Consider the following 24575-nt stretch of genomic DNA (forward strand, 5'->3'; position numbering starts at 1 on the left):
GGCCAGTCATGTGCCCAGAGAGGCATAATAGCAGATTTCGTCCAGTTTATGTGTAAGCCCAAGTAAGTGCCAAACTTCTCTATCACATCAATTGCACTCGGGAGAGTTTGCTCGGGCTCATCCATTAATAGGAGGAGGTAATCAGCATATAGGCCTATTTTCTCTTCTCTGTTTCCCCTAGAAATCCCCAAAAAGGACTCATCCTGTATAATACGCAGGGCCAAGTGTTCTATCACTACAGCAAACAACAGTGGGGAGAGGGGGCAGCCCTGTCTGGTACCCCTGTGGAGCGTAAAGGATTCAGATTGTGTGCCGTTTACAAGTATATTAGCTTTAGGTCTCTGATACAAGATTTCAACCCATCTCACAAACCTAGGGCCAAATCCGAAGTCCGTCAAGATCTGCAGCAGGAAGGGCCATTCTACAGAATCGAAGGCCTTGGCTGTGTCAAGAGATGCTAGGGCCCATCTTCTCCCCTCTGCCATCCCTATCTGTGCCATAACCTGTGCTCTTCTAATGTTGTCAGAGGTCGTTCTACTCAGCATAAATCCGGCTTGATCCTGATGTACAATGGAAGTTATTACTTTGTTTAATCGGGAGGCTAGGAGCCTAGTTAAGATCTTGTAATCTAAATTTAATAGTGAAATTGGCCTATAAGAGCCACATTCACTCGGGTCTTTATCTGGTTTCAGTATTGCTACAATAGTAGCATCATACAATGTTTCAGGGAGTTGATGTCGCTGGAGTGACGCTGAGTACAATTTAAGGAGTTGGGGTCCTAGGATCTCAATATATCTAGAATATACCTCTACAGGGATCCCGTCCGGACCTGGCGCCTTTCCAGTAGGCAGATCCTGTACAGCTAGCTGGATTTCCTCCAAAGATATATCTTTATCTAGCAGGTTTTTGTCCTCCACACTGAGTCTAGGATGAGATACCTCGGCAATATACTCACGCAGCTCCCTATCGGTGTAATGCGCTGCGGAACTATACAGCGATTGGTAGAAGCACCTGAAACTGTTCAGAATTCCATCCATAGATTCTACCATCTGCCCCTCGGTGTTCAGTATGCGTATGACTGGGGGAGACATTTGATTGGCTTTAGCAATTTGAGCTAGGAGTTTACCCCCTCTATCCCCAGACTCAAAGGACTGCTGCTTCATAAAGAATATCCTGCGCTCACTCTTTTCTTTGAGATGCATCATGTAAGACCTACCCCTAGCCATCCACTCTATCCTATTCGTTTCCGTGGGATCAGAACAGAAGGAGACCTCAGCCTCACTACATTTGGCGTGTAAGTCCAATTCCTGTCGAGCTGTGTGTTTTTTTTTTACATAGGAAATGGAGGACTTTAAGCAGCCCCTCAGGTAAGCTTTCAGGGTGTCCCATAGTAGCAAATCCTCCGTCTCCTCACCCTGCATTTCTAGGAAGACCTGTAGCTGATCAGGGATTCTGTCATTCTGGGTCTAAAGAGTGAGCCAGAAAGGATGGATTCTCATTTTACCCCCTCTAAAGGGGGCCCCAGGCACACTCAGGCGTGCCACAACCGGGGCGTGGTCTGAAGGGCCCTGTGGTTCATAGTTGATATCAATCAGATCCGTGTATACTGCAGCATTGCCCAGTACATAGTCAATTCTGGGTAGTCCTAGTAGATTTAATTAATTGATAGAGAGGTTTTAGCTAGGGACAGGACAGGTTAAGACTCAGTGTAGTGTACTATTGCGTGTTAGTTGGCTGCAGCCGTTCAATGAGACTCTGATTGCACAGCACATAAATATTTAAAGCTACAGTACTCAATTTTTTCCTTCATGTGTAGCAGCTAGTACGCAGGCCAGTTAACAAAAAAAAATGCTAAAATATACTTGCCCCAGGGGGCATGGCCTGGTCAGGCATGTAGGAGGACATGCTAGCGGGAAGCTCCGGACCTGCAGACCATTATTCTTATCCATCCTCCTTCTGCAGCGCCTGCTGACACTTTAAAAGTGGTCTGGAGAACATTGCTGGAGGTGCGGATCCTGTTTGTGCCACAATGACTCATTGAGGGAGTTGAAGGACGCTGGGCCTCCTACACCAGCAAAGCAAGATGGCGCCGCAGCGTAGGTGAGAGCTGCGGAGGTCGCAGCCTGTCTGTGTAAATATGCCCGTTAATTCTCAGTGCCCCCATCTGCAGGAAACACCGCTCCCTCCAAATCCCCTAAGAACACAGCCTTAACCCACAATGTAAGCGCTGAATATGGGCATGGGGCCTCTGTAGTGGAGAATCAGCAGCTTGCAATGGAGGGAGCCTCGGCCCTGCATATTACTATCCCTATAAAGCATGACCAGCCTGCTACTGAAAATAGTGAACCCACATCCAAAGATATATATGCTGCTGTGCAACACTGCAGCAGCTCTCTGGCTCTACTTACCATACATATGGGCAGCCTGCAGGAGAAAGTTTCCCTCATCAGACAAGATCTTAAAAAAGGCAGTGAGAGGATTACAGAGGTTGAAGTCAGAGTGGGTACTATTGAAGACCAACTGCCACCTGTTAAGAGGGATCTTGGTAGGATCATACATAATTTAACTCTGCTGATGTCTAAAACTGACGACCTAGAGAACAGGTCCTGGAGAAATAACCTGCGGCTTGTTGGGGTCCCAGAAAAGGCAGAAGGGACCGATCCTGTGTCTTTCTATGAAGATTGGCTCATGCTTAAATTTGGCAAAGACTTTTTATCCTGTATGTTAGCCATTGAGAGAGCGCATAGGGTGCCATTCCGTGCTCCACCACCGGGGGCCCCTCCTCATCTAGTTTTGATGAAACAATTGCACTTCAGAGATAGAGACACTATCCTTAAAAAAAACAAAAGATCATCCTGAGCTTCTAATTGATGGAAATAAAATTGCTATTTATCCTGAGTCTGCATCTTCGAAACTCTGTTGGACGCGGCACAGAGGGTGGATGCCAACGAACCAAAGCTTAGTGTTGCCTCCTAGTGGCAATAGCTATACCCAAGGTCAAGCCTGTGTCCCCCTAATGATAAGGATGAGAAACAAGGATTCCACATCCATGATGGCCAACCCTTGCATCTTAATATCACAGAGTGCCACAAGTTATCTGCTCTCACTTACGAATATTGTCTTGGCATTAAAGAACTTGCAAGCGGTTGGATACCATCCTAGGAGACCTTATGTCGTACACAACTTTTCAAGGTTTGCTGGGAATGTTCGATCTGGGTTGAATTTATTTGTACCCAAATCGAATATGCCCGACACAAAACGAATTTCTATACAAGAGATATTTATTTCTCATCCATATAGCTGTGCATGAGTATAGTTGTTGCCACTAGGTGGCGGACACTCAGCGCAAAGGTGTAATCTCCTCCCTTCAGCTATACCCTTCCTACAGGGACTAAGCTAAATCAGTTTTAGTTTAGTGTCTGTACCCTCATAGCCTCCCGCTTCAACAACAAGGGATCCCATGGCCCTGGTGCGCGAGGCTCTAGGGATTCCGTGGAGTCAGTTCACGTTTCCTTACGTGTTCCTGCCTCTTCCTCTCATTCTGCATCTCCTCCGGAAGATCAGGTCCGAAGTACTGCCCGTCATTCTCGTGGCCCCCTATTGGCCACGCCGAGTGTGGCACGCATAGTCACCCTCCTCGCCGACGAACACTGGCGTCTTCCACTTCGTGAGGATCTCTTGTCGCAGGGACCGATCTTCCACCCAAATTTAGGGTCACTACATTTAACGTCATGGCTGTTGAAGCCGCCGTATTAAGGGCTTGGGGTTTCTCAGATGCTGTGGTCCAGACCTTGACTCGTGCCAGAAAGCAGTTGTCTTCCCGAATCTACCACCGGACCTGGAAGTCCTACTTTAGTTAGTGCGAGCGTCATCAGCGGTCTCCCGTTCGTTTCTCGTTGCCGCGACTCTCGTCTTTCCTGCAGTTGGGCATGGACTTGGGGCTGGCTCTTGGCTCCCTCAAAGGGCAAATTTCTGCTCTTTCCATTCTTTTTCAGCGGAACTTGGCTTCGCTTTCTGCGGTTCGGACTTTTCTGCAGGGGGTGGCGCATGCTGCACCCCCTTTCTGGCCTCCGTTGAACCCTTGGGATCTTAATCTAGTGCTCAACGCTCTCCAGTCCTCACCGTTTGAGCCTTTACTGGAGGTTTCGCTTTGCTTCCTGTCCTACAAGGTGGCAATCACTTCCATCCGTAGGGTGTCGGAACTCGCGGCTCTTTCATGTCGGTCGCCTTTCCTGATCCTCCATCAGGACAAAGTAGTCCTCCGCCCTGTCCAGTCCTTCCTGCCAAAGGTTGTCGTAATTCCATCTAAATGAAGAGATTATTCTCCCTTAATTTTGTCTTGACCCGTCTCATCCTTGGGAGCAGTTGCTCCACTCTCTGGATTTGGTACAAGCCGTTCGCATCTATTTGTCACAGACGTCATCTTTCTGGCCATACTGGACAAACATATAAAATAAACATTCAACATCAACATACAGGAAAGGAGAGCGATTAAAACCTTAAAAAACAACAAAGGAATGACCATAAAACCTGCAGATAAAGGTAGCGCTATAGTCCTTTTGAACACTTTGGACTACATAGAAAAAGCACACCGACAACTCACAGAAACACAAAACTATATCAAAATGGAGGGAGACCCAACTCAGAAATATTTGAGAGAGTTAAAAAAGGTCATCAGGGGTCTTCCTGTAGGATCTACGCAACTTTTAGATTTGGTACCTGAGAATCCCATGATCAGAGTATTCTACATGTTTCCCAAAATACACAAAGCAGAGAATCCAGGGAGGCCGATCATTTCAGGTGTGGGAACCCGCACTGAAAAAATCTCAGGTTGGATAGAGGGCATCTTCAAACCATTAGTGAGGAACAAAACAAGTTATCTACAGGACACCACTGACTTATTGAACAAACTGTCAACCATAGGTCCCCTCCATAAAAGCACAATCTTGGCAACCATGGATGTGGAATCCTTGTATTCGAATATCCTGCACAATGATGGATTAACTGCTTGCAGAGTATACTTGGAGGCGAGTGGGATCGTCTCAGAGTCTGTACTACAACTTACCAAATTTATCCTCACCCATAACTATTTCTCGTTTGACAAGGAGATATATTTACAGTGCACTAGGACCGCCATGGCAGTAAAATGGCACCTGCAATATGCAAATCTCTTCATGGCAAGACTGGAAAATGACTTTTTGATATACTACCCCAAAAAACCCTTGGCCTACTTTTGCTTCATTGATGACATCCTAATAATCTGGACTGACTCTGAACATTAACTGATAAACAATTCAACATCCCACCATAAACCTGACCCTCAACTATTCACACAGAGAAGTCAGCTTTCTGGACACCACCATAAAACTTCAAGACAGCTCAATACAGACATCCCTGTATCGAAAACCTATTAATAAGCCTCAAATGGGACAGTTTCCACCCCAAACATATTAAAAAGTCCATCAACTATAGTCAAGCCATCAGATACAGTATAACCGAACCTGCTCCAGCCCATCAAACAGGGATGAGCATTTACAATATCTGAAAAGGACATTTTTTGAAGATCAGATTACAAGAGCCAACAAGAACCCCTAGAAGTCAACTTCTCCAATACAATGAACAGAACCAGCGCGTACCTCTGGTTGTGACCTACAACACACAACTAGAGGTACTGAGGAAAACTGCAAAAAAATTACATATTGTCCTACATAAGGATGAATGACTAAAAACAATCTTCCCAGATCCCTCCTTACTAGCTTAGGCTACTTTCACACTTGCGTTTGGAGCGGATCCGTCTGGTGTCTGTACAGACGGATCCGCTCCTATAATGCAAACGCTTAGATCCGTTCAGAACAGATCCGTTTGCATTACCATTAACAAAAAAAAAAAAGATTTTTTTTATTTTTTTTTCCATGATAATGCAAACGGATCCGTCCAGACTTTACATTGAAAGTCAATGGGGGGCGGATCCATTTGAAAAATGCACCATATTGTGTCACCTTTGAACGGATCCGCCCCCATTGACTTCCATTGTAAGTCTGGACGGATCAGTTTGCCTCCGCACGGCCAGGTGGACACCCGAACGCTGCAAGCTGCGTTCAGGTGTCCGCCTGCTGAGCGGAGGAGGACAGACGGTGCCAGACTGATGCATTCTGAGCGGATCCGCATCCACTCAGAATGCATTAGGGCTGGACGGATCCGTTCGGGGCCGCTTGTGAGAGCCTTCAAATGGAACTCACAAGCGGAGCCCCGAACGCTAGTGTGAAAGTAGCCTTACCGACAACCTCCAAATCTAAAGAATATTCTGATTAGAACAAGTTCAAGGCCATGTACCACAGAAAAAGGAACCCATCCCTGTAATATAAAAAGATGCAAACCCTGTTCCCATATAATGACAACAGATAAGATCCGGATACCCAACACACAGCAGGACTATAAGATCCCTGGGACATTCACATGTTCTACATCTTATGTTGTTTATCTGATTCTCTGCTCTAAATGTCCTGTTGGAGGCCTCTATGTTGGAGAAACAGGACAGAAACTCAATTTAAGGATGAGGTCCCACCGCCACACAATTAAAGAGAAAAAGCTACTCTATCCTGTAGCTAAGTATTTCTGTAGCCCAGGACACAATTTAGAACATATGAAAGTTCCCATATTAAAAGGGAACTTCAAATCCCAAAGAGCTAGAAGAAGTTGGGAATACAAATTTCTAAGGCTACTTTCACACTCACGCTTGGGGCGGATCCGTAGTGGATCTGCACAAACGCATCCGTTCAGATAATACAACCGCATGCATCCGTTCAGAACAGATCCGTTTGTATTATCTTTAACATAGCCAAAACGGATCCGTCTTGAACACCATTGAAAGTCAATGGGGGATGGATCCGTTTTCTATTGTGCCATATTGTGTCAGTGAAAACGGATCCGTCCCCATTGACTTACATTGTTTGGCTCAGTTTCATCAGATGGACACCAAAACGCTGCAAGCAGCGTTTTGCTGTCCTGCCTCCAGAGCAGAATGGAGGCTGAACGGAGGCAAACTGATGCATTCTGAGCGGATCCTTTTCCATTCAGAATGTATTAGAGCAAAACTGATGCGTTTTGGACCACTTGTGAGAGCCCTGAACGGATCTCACAAACGGAAACCAAAACGCCAGTGTGAAAGTAGACTAACACTGCTTGACACTTTGAATACTGGACTAAATTTGTCCCCGGGATTTATGACACACTACAAGATCTAAAGAGTCTTCCTATAGACATAGTCGGGGCACCAGGTCTCTGAGATAAGATCAATTTAGAGACCATAAAACTTTCACACCCCTTATCTGTAATATAATTAAGGACTCATTCTCAAGATCTTTGATATGTTGTTCAGTTATTTTTCAAATGTCCATTCATTCCCCCATGTCTCTGTTCTTATTGTATATATATTGCTGTTTCTTCATATATTCTTGTAGTACGCTTGATGAAGGGACTGGTGATGTCTCACAAGCTCGCTATGTAACATCATTACTTCTATTTTTGTTAGCCAATAAAAGGTATCAAACTTGCAATACTCTTATTTTGTTTCTCTTAATAAAAGCACTAAATATGTGTCCCCCAATGAACGGAAGAGAAAGTACAATTGGCAAGTACAAAAATCTTGTTTTATGTTTAATATATGTGGTATCAGTGAGCTGACATCCTGATGCTATTCGGTGCTACAGCTAAGCACATGACTGAACATATTTCACATCGCACTCTCTAGCACCCCAGTGTTAACATAAAAATGGTAACGGATAGATTTTGCAAGTGGATTCTTCAATGCTAGCTGCAGGGTACATTTAATGACAGAAAAACAAGACTATCACATGGACAGGGCAGTATTTAATTGACATTTCAAGACTTTTTTTTATTTTATTAAATTATTATAAAATTCAACAATTATAAAATTACATTTCTTTGGCTTATTGGATTGCTTAATTATTATTTTTTCTTTCTTCACAATAGGGTTGCACTAGTTATCGAACTATTGATACCCAATCAATACTTTTAGACCTGGATTGATTCGATACCGGAATTTATATGTAAACCAGGACGTTACTGAAGCCCTGGCTACCATGGTAAGCTCCCTGCTGCTGTGAGCACAATACCTAGGGCAGCAGGGACAGTGTAAAATCCTATTCACCCTGATAGATCTCTGTTAGGATAGATTGGACAAGGGATTAAAAGATCCTAGGTTCTAGCCCCTTAAGGGGGCTAATAGTTAGTAAATAAAAAAATAAATAAAAAAAAATTGAAATCTTAAAACAAAAACACCAAAATATTAAAAGTTTAATCCTTTCCCGACCTTTCACATACTGTTACGTCATGGGAACCACTGAGTTCCTGCAATTTTACGTAATAGTACGTCATAGTGATTGCGCAGGGCACTGGAGCGGTGTGCGCACGATCACTGCAGGGGCCCGGCAGTCAGTGGTAGCCAGGTCCCTGCTGTATCCGCCGGCATTGTTGTAATTTCCCCTTATTTTATCATCAAAAACAGAAGAAAAAAAAAAAAACACACATATTAGGTATCGCCATGTCCGTAATGACCGGCTCTATAAATATATTACATGATCAACCCTGTCCGATAAACACCATAAAAAATATATAATAAAAACAGTGTAAAAAAAAAGCTATTTTTTTCAAAGTTTAAACTAAAACAGCCATTTTTTGTCATCTTGCCTCACAAAAAGTGTAATACCAAGCTATCAAAAAGGCGTATGCCCCCCAAAATGGTATCAATAAAACAGTCACCTCATCCCGCAAAAAATGAGCCCCTACCTAAGACAATCGCCCAAAAAATAAAAAAAAACTATAGCTCTCAGAACATGGAGACACTAAAACATAATTTTTTTGGTTTCAAAACTGCTATTACTTGTGCTAAAGTGAAATACATAACAAAAAGATATACATATTAGGTGTCACCACATCCGTAACAACCAGCTCTATAAATATATTACATGACCTAACCACTCAGGTTAACACAGTAAAAAATAAATGTAAAAAAAAACCTGTGTAAAAAAAAAAAAACCATTTTTGTCACATTACATCACAAAAATTGCAACAGCAAGTGATCAAAAAGGCATATGCCCCCCAAAATAGTACCAATCAGACCGTCACCTCATCCCGCAAAAAATGAGACCCTACCTAAGAGAATCAGTCAAAAAATACAAAAACTATGGCTCTCAGACTATGGAGACACTAAAATATTATTATTTTTTTACTTCAAAACTGCTATTGTGCTAAAGTGAAAAAAAGTATACATATTAGGTATCGCCACGTCCGTAACAAACAGCTCTATAAAAATATCACATGACCTAACCACTCAGGTGGACACTGTAAAAAAAAAAAAAAAAAGTGTAAAAATAAAAAGACATGTGTGTCACTTTACATAAGTTATCAAAAAGGCGTATGCCCCCCAAAATCGTACTAATCAGACCGTCACCTAATCCCGCATAAAATGAGACCCTACCTGAGAGAATAGGTCAAAAAATAAAAAAGCTATGGCTCTCAGACTATGAGACACTAAAATATCATTATTTCGGTTTCAAAAATGCTATTATTGCGTAAAACTTAAATAAATAAGAAAAAGTAGACATATTAGGTATTGTCACGTGCGTAACGATCTGCTCGATAAAGAAGTCCCATGACCTAATCCCTCAGGTAAATGCTGTAAAAATATAAAATTTAAACTGTGCCAAAAACATTAATTTTTTTTGTTACCGTGCCTCACAAAAAACGTAATATAGAGCAATAAAAAATCATATGTACCCCAAAATAGTACCAATAAAACTGACACCTTATCCCGTAGTTTCCAAAATGTGGTCACTTTTTTGAGTTTCTACTGTAGGGGTGCATCAGGGGGGCTTCAAATGGGACATGGTGTCAAAAAAAACAGTCCAGCAAAATCCGCCTTCCAAAAAACGTATGGCATTCCTTTCCTTCTGCGCCCTGCCGTGTGCCCGTACAGCGGTTTACGACTACATATGGGGTGTTTCTGTAAACTACAGAATCAGAGCCATAAATATTGAGTTTTGTTTGGCTGTTAACCCTTGCTTTGTAACTGGAAAAAAATGATTAAAATGAAAAATCTGCCAAAAAGTGAAATTTTTTAATTGTATCTCTATTTTCCATTAATTCTTGTGGAACACCTAAAGGGTTAACAAAGTTCGTAAAATCAGTTTTGAATACCTTGAGGGGTGTAGTTTCTAGAATGGAGTCATTTTTGGGTGGTTTCTATTATGCAAGCCTGACAAAGTGACTTAAGACCTGAACTGGTCCTTGAAAAGTGGGTTTTTGAAAATTTCAGAAAAATTTCAAGATTTGCTTCTAAACTTCTAAGCCTTGTAACATCCCCCAAAAATAAAATGTCATTCCCAAAATGATCCAAACATGGAGTAGACATATAGAAAATGAAAAGTAATAACTATTTTTGTAGTTATTACTATGTATTATAGAAGTAGAGAAATTTAAACTTTGAAATTTGCAAATTTTTCAAAATTTTGGGCAAATTTGGTATTTTTTTTATAAATAAAAATTAATTTTTTTGACTCTTTTTTTACCAGTGTCATGAAGTGCAATATGTGACAAAAAAACTATCTCAGAATGGCCTGGATAAGTCAAAGCGTTTTAAAGTTATCACCACATAAAGTGACACATGTCAGATTTGCCAAAAATGGCCTGGGCAAGAAGGTGAAAACAGGCCCGGGGTTAAATCCGCCCCTTTCCCAATTTTACATCTAAAATATATAAACAATAAAAAAAACATTACGTATCGCCACACCCCAAAAAGTCCAAACTATCAAAATATAAAAAAATATCTCCTATGCGGTAAACGCTTTTTTATAAAAACTGCGCGATTCGACACTTCTTAGTCACCTTGTCCCCCCCCCCCCCAAAAAAAAATAGGATAGGGCCGAACGTTCCATAAAATGCGGAATACATGTGGCTTTTTTGGTGTTTTATCATTTTCAAATGGTATCGAGTATCGCAATGCTTTTTTATGGTGCCAAAATCAAATCAAAATGTTGGTATCATGACAACTAGAGATGACCGAATTGAAGTTGACAAAGTGGAATTCAATCGGAATTTCTGAAAAAATTCGGTTCACACCGAATCCTGAATTTCCTCATGCTTTGTGGTAACAAAAATGTCTGCTGCACGTGTGAGAACATGGAGCAAGGAACTCTGGGAAGGCGGGATCACCTATAATGCCATGCATGCAGCCAGCCAGCCCTGTGATGTCACAGCCTTATAAATAGCCTCAGCCATCTTGGATTCTGCCATTCCAGTGCACTTAGCGCAGGGAGAGATGTCAGCAGGCACTATGGACAGTGTTAGGAAAGTCTTTATTTTGCCCAAAAAAACTATTTACAAGTTCAGGGAAAGATTATTCAAGGTGTAGGGAAAGGATAGGGAGGAATCATTCCACAGCATTTATGTTGAACAGGGTTGAGAAGGGGAGGTTACAGCCTGGGTAATAGGAACAATCCTATTACACCTTGCTGCACTGACTGGGGATCAGTAATGGCCATTATACAGCTTTGTAATTGCAGAAAACAGTTATTATTGGGGTGCAAGTGCTGTTTGATACAGCCATTAACAGGGTTTATTACAAGGAAATATTTCTATGTCTTATTTGCCCTTGTGCGGTGCAGTTATATGTTCTAAAGCATTTTTTTGGCTTGTTTTAGTGGGGGAAAAAAGGGCTTATTAGCCGTTGTGTGGTGAAGTGCAAATATTGCAGCCCTTTTTGTCGAGTATTAGTGGCAAAAGTAAAATATATTTGCTGTTCAGCGATGCAGTTATATGTTCTAAAGCCTTCTATAGCGTGTAGAAGTGGAAAAAAATAAGGGCCTATTTGCAGTGTAGTTATATGTTCTAAAGCCCTTTTTGGCATGTAATAGTGGCAAAAAAATATATTTGCCGTTCTACGGATATGTTCTAAAGCCCTTTTTGGCATGTACTAGTGGGGAAAAAGAAAAAGGGCTTATTAGTTGTGTGTTGAAGTGAGAAAATTACAGCCCTTTTTCGTGTGTATTAGTGGCAAAAAAAAATATATATTTCCTGTTCAGCTGTGAAGTTCCATTGTATTACAGCCATTTACCGGGTGTATTAATAGGATAGATACATACGTCCTATTAGCCTTTCTGCGGTGAATTGTGATTGTTATTTTTTTTGGGGGGTGTATTAATAGGAAAAAGAATACGGGAAAAGTGATGAGTGATTGTAGACTTTCTTCTGTATGAACCGAATCACGTCGATTAGCCATTCATTGGTGAAATATTTTTGTGAAACAGCCTTTTTTTGGAAAATTGATGGGCGATTGTAGACTTCCTTCTTTATGAACTGAATTACGTCGATCAGCCATTCAGTAGTGAAATTTGTTTGTGATGCAGCCCTTTTTTGGGAAAATTGGTCGGTACCTTAATTATGGTCCAGAACAATATATGTCCTTAACGGTCCACTGGGTAAATGTGGTTCCTGCCCAGCCACACCAGCAACTTGGCCAGGTGACGCAGCTTTCGCCTCCATGTTCTCACACCGTTGGTCCTGCGACAATGTTCACCTCTAACTCCTCCACAGTGTCCTCAGCCTCCACTGCAGGGACAATTCACGGTGCTCCTCCAGCATACCACATGTGCAGGGCACGGTGGTGGCACGCTGTTCTAAATCTCGTTTGCCTGGGTCAACGGAGTCACACAAGGGAGAAAACAGCCCCGTGTTCATCAAGAAATCGAATCATGGCTTTCTTCCCGACAACTCAAAATCGGAACCATGGTGACCGACAACGGGAAGAACATGGTGTCGGCACTGCGTCAAGGAGGGCTGAGCAATGCGCCCTGCATGGCACATGAGTTCTATCTGGTTGTCAAGCGGTTCCTGAAGTCTTCCACTCATCTGCAAGACATCCTAAAAATGGCCAGGAAACTTTGCATGCACTTCAGCCACTTGTACACCGCAAAGCACATCCTCCTTGAGCTGCAGCGGCAGAATGGCATAGGCTGATATGCAACGTTTCCACCCATTGGAATTCCACCCCCCAATATGTTGGACAAACTATACGAACATAGAAAGGCCATAAACAATTTCTTGATGATCCAAGTGGACAGGTGTACTCCACCGTGTAACTTCGATGTCACCCAGTGGCAGCTCATGTGTGACACCTGCTGTTTGCTCAGGCCCTTTGAGGAGGCCACGTTATTTGTCAGTCACCAGGACTACGGGATGAACAATGTTATTCCACTGATTCATGTCCTGGAACAGATGCTGGTAAATCTGGCTGGTCAAGGGACTGGAGACGTGGAGCCTAGAAAGATGGCGGCAGAGTTTGATACATTTGTCTGTCAAGATCTCAGTTTTCAGTCAGTGAACGGGAACATAATTTATCACAACACCCTGATGGTGAAAGTACCCTGTCCCCGTACCTATATCTATCTAAAACCCTACTTGAATGATGGATACAAGATAAATCCATTAACCCAAGGAAAAAAAAAACAGGATATCTATATATTTGTACTAAAGGGGTTTTAGTACAAATATATAGATATCATGTTTTTTTCCCTTGGGTTAATGGATTTATCTTGTATCCATCATTCAAGTAGGGCTTTACTAGGGTTTTAGTTAGATATAGGTACAGGGACAGGGTACTTCCACCATCAGGGGGCATCCCTAGGCACAGGATTTAGATCTCTAGGGACATCTAGGGAAAGATACTTATTTTCTATAGCAATAATCCTTCCCCCCCCCCCTCATCTGTCTCCTTATTGTTATACCATTCACACTAAGTGACCATCTATCTCTCCCTGTAACTAACTATCCCATTCATAGTAGGAGTTTTTCTTAAAGAGTATCCGTCTTTAAATATAGGATATCACTTGAGCAATTTTTTGCTCCGTTACCCCCTTACAATAATAAAGGTATTGTTTTAACAAGCACGTTACTTTAAATTGATTTACTACGTGTCTACCATCATCTCTTCAAATAATTTTCTTGATATGCAAACACCTACCGATGGGGTGTCAATCCCGAGAAGTCATCGGCACGAAGGAGCAGTCATTTTCACAGCTCGAGGTATGCTCCCGGAAGCTTGACCTCTGCAGATCGACGGTCTGCATTGTGAAGCTTGTCTAAAAGAAAGATCCCGCAGTGCACCCCCTTGGAGGAAACTCTTGATCCGGCACAGGCTGCTTTGCTCCTTCAAACACAATGGACTCTGTACAGTGTGACACTGATGCATAATTTCTCATACACCAGACTGAAAGAGTATTCCAAGCACCTGTCTGCCCACATAGCTGCCGAGAAGCAGAAAGGTCTTGCCATTGAAGTGGGCTCAGAGCTGAACTTAAAAGCCACATTTTTCTGTTTACCTGGACTAAAAGGAAAGGACAAAGATCCACTGGCTGTGCTCATACAGATTTCATCCAAGCCTCCACTCACCAAGGCAGAGAGGACCGGATTGTGTGGACAGGTTGGTTCTGCGGGACGTACACAGAGGACGATCTATTAGAGGTGTTACCAAATACATTTACTTGCCCTCTGCTCTTTCTGTATAACAGGTCCAAGGCGCTCACGGCTATTGTAGGGACGTGGTTCCAAAGAAACTGACTGTTGTTTCGGTAAGCTGGTGATAGGTTCTCAGGCCCTTACGTGGCTAGCAGCTATGTGGACCGGGTATGACGTATCTGGATCAGAGTCGGCCACAGAGCTTGTTTTCTCTGTGCCCGTCGAACCACACATGGACAATTCTTATGCTATCCACGCAGAGGACTTCAAGATTTTATGGAATGATATTCATAAATCAAAGGACGAGGTCACGTTGGAGGAAGTGGACAATTTATTCCAATGTCTTTACTCACAGTTCTTCAGACACTTTAGAATCCACCTAATAGCAACCCAGCTCGTCAAGGTGACGGCATCTGTGGCATCAGCGCATTGTGAAGGAAAAGTGAAGTTCCTCAGTAAAGACTACCTAATCAGAGTGCTGGGATTTATCATGGAGCTGGCTATCAATAACATCCAGTATTGAACACATGGACGACTCTCATCTCGGCCCTTGTCCACAATGTTCGGGACCCGCCCGGACGTCTTACATGTCTTAGACATGATCCCTGCAGTGCTTACTACATGTTATACTGCTTCTTACCGTTCTGTTATAGCGGCTGTGAGACCTGCACATACTAAGGCTTATTTATTAAGATTTTCGGGTGTTATCGACCAGTTACCTTCCAGCTGTGATTATGTAGCCTGCACTGTAGGAATGAGCTAGAGTCGGCTTGTTTGCTGGACTGTCCTAGAGTTATCAGCCATAACCCCATACATTTCATGATCAATATGCATTACCACCCTGACACTGGTCATCAATCCATTATGGTTGATGAAACACTTTTTTTTTTTTCTGTTTGTCTTTTAAATCTTGTGGTTTTGCCCCTTCTGTGTTGTATTTTGTGTGTGTTAATGTACTGTTTGTGAAATAAAAGCTTTTTTTCTCCCCCGTTCAAAAAAAAAAAAGAAAAAAAGAATTGGCTTGTGATTTGGTAGCCATAAGCAGGAGTGGGTACAAAACACAGAAGACATGCAAATATTCCATTCACGTGTCATCTCTGTTTTGGATCCAGTCAATACTGATGGATTACTGACCAAATGCTGACAGAGTGAAAGTGGATGTTCAACAGACAGAATTCCGTTTTTTGGGGGTTATTGTTCTGACGGATCAGAGGAAGGGCAAAATAATCAGTGACGTCAACACAAACTTACTGCTGACACCCTCTCCACTCTGTCGGGGGCTCTACTTATAGAGGTGTTTAATAGAACAGGTTCTATAGACATCTATGCGGAATCAGCCGATGACTGTGTGAAAGGAGTGTGCTGTAAGGCTAAGATCATATTTGAGTTATTTGGTCAGTTTTGGCCCCGTGACTGCCCAAATAAGTGAAGTGTGCAGTGATTCTAAGTGTGACGCCTGTCATACTGACTCAACAGTATTATTTCACTACCACAGCAGACTCCCTATGCGTGTTACTGCAAGGCACAGTGTTCTACACCACTATAAAGGCTCTCTGCAGCCAGGAAATAGCTGTTTTTAAACGCGATTTGCCGCAAATAAATTCAGATCGAAACAAGTTTTTCTGAAAAATTCGGCAAACCGGCCGAATCGAATTTTTGAAAACTTCGCCCATCTCTAGTGACAACCCTAGTTCACATAGACATTATCAAATACAGTTATGTCTTTTTCTCCCCGACTCTTCTCGCCAAATCTGTCTTCTGTGTATCAGCCTTTCCGTTCAATAGTCTTCTTACTTTGCTGAAATAAGTAAACACAATTAATGACAAAATTTTACATACCCATGCCACAAGCTTTCAATATGCCAGCAGTATAAACTTTTATTTATATATATATGCTGTCTAAACTTAAAGGAGAATTCTGGTTAAGATTAATTTTTCAGATACGTACATATGGGAAGATCACTTTGGTAAAGTCTGTAGCCCTATTCCAATGATGATTTCCATAATGAAAGCAACTCAAACCACCTAGGCCATGGAGTTATTCTTGTGAAGTAATGACAAGTTTGTGAGAATTAATGCTTAGAATGATACAAGTCTGAGCAGTGCTAAAAGAGTAAAGGCTCTCTACAGAGCCATTTCATTCTGGATATATGTTTTGGCTCCAGGAACATAGGGGAAGATTTATCTAGCCTATACAACAGTGTTGCAAACCCCAAGTCTGAAACGTCACTTGATCTAAATTTACATAAGATAGACTTTATCAATGTAATCTTACGTGGACCTGCAACATATCTGCATTTTTTTAATTGAACTGCCACTTAAAGGGAACCTGTCATGTGGATATTTGATTATAATCTAACTAATTATATACAATCATTAACTACTAAAAAGTACCTTAGATGTATTCACTTACTGGTTAATGGTTACCTCATAATATACACACAAAATGCCGCATGCTAATGAGCTGATGTGAGTCCAGCGTTTATTTAATTAACAGCTATAGCCACTCCCCTGCCCACCTGCTGCTGATTCATATGGAAAATAACTGTCAATCAGCAGCAGGTAGGAGGGGAGAGTCAGGAGCTCATGAATATTCAGGAGCTTTTCAATACAAGATGTTAGCAGATTGACTGGGTCAATTAAAGAAAGTGACCCAGCATTTTGCTAAGAGAATCATTCACTTATTTATGTTTGTTGCCCTTAGTTAGGACACCATAAAACTGGTGACAGGTTCCCTTTAAAGCTGTCATGTGGCAAAACTGGACACTTTATGGTGGATACAGACATAGTAATTTTACACCACAGACAAACCAACCACAAAATCTGCATGACTTGTGGATATTATTTGGATATCATCCTTTACACTGTGGCAAATATGCATCAAAATTTGGATACAAGAAATACAGATTCAGCCACAAAATTGCCTGTGGCATAAAATGATGGCACTTGAATCCACTCTTCCAGGGCCCTTTTAGGGTATTTTTAAATATATATTTAGTTCAATATTTCCCAATAACCAAAAATGATGTCCAGTGATCGCAGACGCATCATATCTTGGGTCTGATGTCATGAGTTTGCTTTTCTCATCACTTTCAGTATTTGTACATATTAAGTGAAATGGTTAGCATTATAGAGACATACCTAGACATTGCAGCAGTCTCCATTTTGACTGCATGGCAGTCGGCTCTTGTGTTAGGCTCCCTATAGATTCTTTAGCAGGAGGGATGTAAGGTCCAAAGGACATTGAAATGCAGTTGACCAGGACGTTAGATAAAACTTCTATGATTTCTTTTTCCGTCTCCTGTTTAAATGAAAAACCACACCAAAAAATAAAAATACAGATAAGATCATTCAGTACATTTATCCAGAAAAAGTCCATACTTACTGATACAAGGGCAGATTAAAACACCACATCCCAGGAGGATGCAGGCAAGTCACAGTGCTAGAGGACACTCACTAATCTGGTAACTAAGGTAGACCAACACTTCTACTGATCTGCTGACACATGTTTATGACGGATATGATGCTCATTTAAAGTGTTCTCTCCCTATAGACACTAGTTTACACAAACTGGGAGTCTTTAGATGCAGTAAAGGGGCACAAGTTAATACAGTACTGTATATCCATCAGTTTGATTATGCTGGTGTGTGACTAATGATTATTAATGGTTGCACTAACATCCAACACAAGTGCAATGCCATTAAAAGAAGCGCCCTATATATTTGATCAGATTTATTTTAACATAGATTTTTTTTATATTTTTATTTTTTCATCTTTTATGGTTTCATATAATGTTTTGATGTTTGCATTTCATGTGTGCCGATTTACAGTTACATGGGAAATGTAGTCACTAATACCATGAGACTGTGAATTTTGGGAATCAATTGGATTGCATACCTTGGCTCATTTATATTTTTGTTAATAAATAATTGTCTATTAACCACCAGTGATGGCCAGTTCGCATTGTTCGCCCGTGAACACATGTGGGCTGCCATCTTTTTTCACAAGTCCGGCGAGGCAGAGGTAAGCCCTTATCTGTGCCTGTGCCGCGAGCCGGTCTGAAAACAAGTGCGGTCAGCGGAAGCAGGCAGTTCCGAGAACAGCCACCGGGGGCCTTCATCGGGCTGTTCTCGGAACTGCCTGCTCCGGGTGACCGCATTTGTTTTCAGACCGGTTTGCGGCACAGGTAAGGGCTTACCTGTGCCTCGCCGGACTTGTGAAAAAAGATGGCAGCCTGCATATGTTCGCGGGCGAACAATGCGAACTGGCCATCACTGTTAACCCCCAGTTGTGTATTTCTGTGCAACACCACATAAGCGAGTGCCCTCCATCATTTTTTCTTCTATATATTGTTGATTTACTGACCATGGGCGAGTCGTGGAGTGTGCGCCTATACCGTAGGTCTAGGCTGGTAGAGCCACAACTTTATTAAAGACACAATGCTAAATGAAAGAGGTCGCCATGTACAGCCACTCACGTGCCTGAGGGAAGTGGATGCTTACGCCTCTTTCACACGGGTGTGACGGATCGGCTCCGGATACGTTCAGGGAAACTCGCACCATTTTGCAAGCAAGTTCAGTCAGTTTTGTCTGCGATTGCGTTCAGTTGTTTCAGCGCGGGTGCAATGCGTTTTTCACGCTCGTGAAAAAAAACTGAAGGTTTACAAACAATATCTCTTAGCAACCATCAATGTAAAATGCATTGCATCTGCACTTGCTTGCAGGACTCCATGCATTTTTCACTGAAGCCCCATTCACTTCTATGGGGCCAGGGCTGCGTGAAAAATATAGCATATGCTGTGTTTTTCACACAACGCAGAACTAATGCGCGAAAACAAAAACGCTCATGTACACAAACCCATTGAAATGAATGGGTCAGGATTCAGTGCGGGTGCTATGCGTTCACGTGCGCAGAAAACTAGCTTGTGTGAAAGGGGCCTTAGGCTTTTAAATGCACACAGATAAGGTTTCTATAATGTGCCTGTAGCAAGGTTACATGTAGTGCACCGAGTTGGCTACCAGACAGTTGTATACGCCCATACTGTTACATCAGGCACTGATTTTGCCATAGAGACTCAAAAGACAATAAGGACCCTTGACACAGAAGGTAAGCTTGCAAATTTTGGCAAAAATATTTTATAATACACACATATATATATATATATATATATATATATATATAATTTATGTAGGATGTGGTCTGGTCTTTGTTTTGTTTCAAGGTAATGGGCCGCCCCTCTGATTTACTAGTATGTATGGGTGTGACCATTAGGCTGTATCCAGTATGGTCCACTACACTTAACTCTGTGACTGGCACCTTACAGAAGTCTTATGTGTGTAAAATTATTGAACAGACATCCCCTTATGAATGGTGGGCGGGTGCGTGGCTGTACATCTGTATTTTACACCTCTGTGACCTCTCTTCATATAATATCGTGGCTTCTTTGCCTGGTGCTGGGATCTGGTCTTACAAAAAGGCAATATTTGCCGATATAAAGGCAGGTTAAGTGATAACTTGTCAATTATACCCCTTATGACTTGCACTTAATATCATGTGTCACATGGCACTCCTGTCAACAAAATGACTTTAAAGGAGAGATTTATCTGATCAAAGTGTTCCAGAATTCTATTGTAATTTGTGCCAAAAAAACAATGTACATGATTTGTACCACATTTATTCAAGTGTTTTAAGGCGCATTTACACCTCGCTGATGACCACATTAGGAAAGATGCGTTCCTTCCCAACAATCAGCCACTTGTTAGTAGCGGTAGGAAAATTACACTTCCACTGTATAAGGACGAGCGATGCCTACTGCTATCGCTTGTCCTCATATTCATTGTTTCTAAGGCAGTAGAGTGCTGCTTAACAACATGCTCCGCAGAATAGGGGATTGAGGTGTCTGCACCTCAGAAAATTTCTAATGATGAATCAAGAGGTGATCTGCGGCACATCAGGATTGAGTATTATTAGGAACATTTGTCCCCAATAATCTGCCTGACAATTGGACAGTTCAAATTCAGCATTGGACACTTTCTGAAACTTGTCTGACAAGAGGTGTGTGAACTGAGGGGAAAGGCTTAAGATTGGACAACATAGGAGCCATGAGTTTGGCACACAATTCTAGTGTGTGTTAGGTCAGACTAGACTGACTAAAGGTATGCTAGATGTATCATCCACCATCAGAGATTTGATAAATCTGGCACATTTTTAGACTGTGTAGTCCAAATTCACAATGTCTAAAAATGCCCCAATATCTCAGCTTACCGTAACAACAGCAAGTACTGCACCATCAGCAAGACCTTGTAGTAGACTGGTAAGCAAAGCAACATCCTTTGTACCAATACTCCTATTGCTTGCAGCAGTTAATATAATAAGGTCAGGCTGGTAGGAATAAGCCAGTGGAAGTAGAAATCGTAACAGTGCATAGAAAAAGCTGCTACCTTCATGTGGGCCCTGTTAGAAGACAGCAAAGCAACAGAAAAACACTTCAGTTTCATAGACAAATACACACAATGAGGGCAGAATAACCCAGACATAAACACCGTCACTTTCCTGAATTGCCCCAGCTTTTGCTAAAGTATTGTACTGAACAGCTCTGGCACATGCCAAAGAGTGCCGATATTCATGAGCTCCCAGCTATCCCGACTACCTACCTCTGATTGCAGTAGGAAAATACCTGTCAATCAGCAGCAGGAGGCAGGAAGAGCTGGCGGTTCATGAATACAAGGACTCATCAGCATGTGCAGGAACTGTTAGGGCAGCACCAGTTTCTACTTTCTGTGCCACAAGAAATGACAAATCAACCAAATCACTGGCTCAGGTAGGTCACCACTGTAGCCACTGATTGGCTGAATGGTCATTTCCTGTGTCTTCAGAGAGGCCAGGCAGTAGAGATGAGAGTGGACCCAGGAAGCTTTGGGGCACTGGCTTGGTGAGTAACTTTTTTTTTTTTCATGCCATTCTGTCCTATTTATTAAAACCACCATCTGAACAACTCCTTTAAAGGGTTTCTGTCACTACAATCTTCAGTATTAAACTGGCTGACATTAGTGATGTGCTAATGTCAGCTGCACCAGGCGGAGTGAGGGAAGGACGCTCGCAGGCTGCCAGCCTCCTCACCACGCCTGCGCAGAATACCGAATGGCACGAGATTTCCCCAGGGCACAGGGCAGGCAGAAGGATGCGAACGATGCCTGGCCCTGTCAATCAACACTTGGAAGGCGTGACTTGAGATGGGAGACGGGAGCCTCTAGGTGCAGGAGCATCCCCCCCTGCACCTAGAGTCTAATTTACATATTATAAAAGTAAGTATTCGACAGTAACGGGGGCACGGATAATCATTAAGTGCAGCTGACATTAGCACATCGCTAAGGTCAGCCAGTTTAATACTGAAAATTCTAGTGACAGAAACCCTAGAACGCTGCAAGCAGCGTTCAGGGGTCCGCCTGCTGAGCGGAGTGGAGGCCAAACGGTGCCAGACTGAGGCATTCTGAGCGGATCCGCATCCACTCAGAATGCATTGGGGCCGTACAGATGCATTCGGGGCCGGTTGTGAGAGCCTTCAAATGGAACTCACAAGCGGAACCCCGAACGCAAGTGTGAAAGTAGCCTAAGCACCATGCTAAAATGCTTTCATACTGGTAAAGAGAAATTATAAAGCTCATTTGCCTGTTCCACTTTACTTCCTTCCTTCCACTTGAGAAACGTCTGATACTGTGATTGAGCTTCTTCAGGCATTTTGTCTCCAGAGATTGTAAGGTATAGAGTTTTCCTGTAAGGAAATTTAAATGGTCACTGTATTTTTGCACACTTTTGTGTTTAACTGATAGTCAGTGTCCTAAATAGTAAAAATGTGAATAACTTTATACAAAAATGCTATCTACTCCCTTTAAAAATAACCTAAATAGCTGGCCACTAGGGGTCTCCCTCCTTTCCATGTTGCTGTCCCCCATCTATGGCTTTGTCATCTGGTTCCTTTATACACAACCAGGGGCTAAATACCAAGCTTTTCAGAGGCTGTGTATGCACTAAGCAGGAATGAAGGTGGTGATGATGATGACAATGTGGGCGAGAGAGCCGTAGAGCTGGGACATGGGTGGACTCACATGCTGAGGGCATAGACTAACTGGGGAGTGATGGATGAGTTCGTGGACTATGGCCGTTATCACCGGTTTTATCTCAGGACATACTGTAATATAGCAAAGCAGAGGAAGGCTTATTTCTTAGGGCCTGAATGTTAACTGGACAGTGAGCACTATGGACAGTAAGTCTCAGCATGTGTAGTATTGGCATACTTCAGTGCTGTAGAACTCCAGTGAACTACAAGTGAGGATGCTTCAAGAATGGGGCTGGCAGAGAAAAAATAAGCCCACATTTAGTTTGCATTATGAGGAAAGTATGGGTATTTTAAGAAAATTTAATTTGGCTTAAAGGAGTTTCCAATATTTGAATATTGATGGACTATCCACAGGATAGGCCATCACTATCTAATCAGTGGGGGGACCGACTCCCGATCAGCTGTTTGAGCAACTCCTGTGCCGTTAGTCAGCAACAGAATTACACAGCTCCATCCATCATGCAGTGAACGGAGCTTGTAACTGCAGTGCTGCTCCCATTCACTTCAGTGCGCGTGGTGCAGCTGCTACCGACTACTGTGTAGTTCTTGCGCTGGAGCTACTCTGAAACAGCTGATCGACAGGGCAGTGGGGTGTCATACCCTCCACTGATTAGACAGTGATGGGCTATACTGAAGATAGGCCATCAAAAATAAAACCCTGGAATACTCCTTTAAAGAGGACCTTTCATGTTCTATTTATTAATTAAGATAAATACCTTTACTTGCTGATGCTGCTATCCTGCCTGATTTTTTTAAATATCACTCTTGCGCCCCGCTGTGTTCCCCCATAGTTTTCTCACCCAGTATGCTAATACTGAGCATTGGTACAGGGAGGAGGAGACGCCAAGGTTTCTCAATAGGCGTCTCCTTCTCCCTGGCTGTGCCGCGATCCCATCACAGCAGAAAGCATCACAGCCAGGGAGAAAAAAAATAAAATAATAAACTCACCTTCTCCCTGGCTGTGATGCTCTCTGCTGTGATTGGATCGTGGAACAACCAGGCAGAAGGAGACGCCCATTGAGAAACCCTGGCGTCTCCTCCTCCCTGCACCGATGCTCAGTATTAGAATAGTGAGCGGGAAAACCGCGGGGGGCACAGCGGGGCGCAGGAGTGATATTTTAAAAAATCTAATCAAGCAGTGTGGCAGCATCAGCGGGGGGGTACCCCGCAAATAAACGTATTTATCTAAATTATCTACTTGTGTATCAATCAGTTTTCACATGTCGTTTAGTGGACATTATGAAACTGGTGAGGATTCGAAAAACTGAAATTGCATAGTATTTCATAAAACAATGATAAATGCTTATCACATAAATGATTTATATCATAACCACTTACCCATCACTTGTTAATTCAGGCTTCATATCCACATCCCCAATAATGATGCAAAATACCCTGTACATACATAGTAGAAATAAATGTTATGAATACATTATACAAAACCTGGACCACTTATTAGAATCCAATCTTCTATGTTCTGGGTTGTGAGTAAATGCAATAAGTTAAAGAGGACCTTTCACCTCTCCTGACTCGCCTGTTTTAATAGCTTCATGCATTCCCCATGTAATAACAATTCTGGAGCATCTATTCTTATGACTCCATGCTGTGCCATTCCTTGATTATTTCTACTAGAAGTTATGAATGAATTGCTAGCAGTCTGCAGTTGGGATGTGTACCTGCACAGTGTGAAAATGGCAGCACTAATTGGATAGAGTGAGTCCCCAACTGGTAACACCCCTCTGTACCCTTACTGCAGACTGCTAGCAATTCATTCATTACTTCTAGTTGAAATAATAAAAATGGCACAACATATAGCCATAAGAATAGATGTTCCAGAATTGTTATTACATGGGGAATGCATGAAGCTATTAAAACAGGCGAGTCAGGAGTGGTGAAAGGTCCTCTAAATTTAGTCTTAGCATGCTAA

The 24575-nt window shown here is 42.4% G+C and overlaps 1 protein-coding gene and 1 pseudogene across 2 annotated transcripts in view; one reads left to right on the top strand and one right to left on the bottom strand.

Annotated features, from left to right (window-relative positions):
* Window positions 1-14024: 14024 nt before the first annotated feature.
* Window positions 14025-15795, top strand: LOC122925697 (annotated as a pseudogene).
* Window positions 15796-16137: 342 nt separating this feature from the next.
* Window positions 16138-24575, bottom strand: part of HDAC10 (histone deacetylase 10) — a 59916-nt gene continuing 51478 nt past the window's right edge. The window contains exons 15-19 of one of the 2 annotated variants that reach the window (XM_044280252.1): window positions 23987-24043; window positions 22201-22303; window positions 20797-20985; window positions 17674-17833; window positions 16138-16330 (exon numbers count right to left, since the gene is read on the bottom strand). In XM_044280252.1, the coding sequence (XP_044136187.1) occupies window positions 16323-16330; window positions 17674-17833; window positions 20797-20985; window positions 22201-22303; window positions 23987-24043 (517 nt within the window). In that variant the 3' untranslated portion in view covers window positions 16138-16322. The remainder of the gene's footprint in view (window positions 16331-17673; window positions 17834-20796; window positions 20986-22200; window positions 22304-23986; window positions 24044-24575) is intronic. The other variant, XM_044280251.1, reaches the window with a different exon arrangement.

Source organism: Bufo gargarizans, chromosome 2, assembly GCF_014858855.1.
Source record: "Bufo gargarizans isolate SCDJY-AF-19 chromosome 2, ASM1485885v1, whole genome shotgun sequence".
Lineage (NCBI taxonomy): Eukaryota > Metazoa > Chordata > Amphibia > Anura > Bufonidae > Bufo > Bufo gargarizans.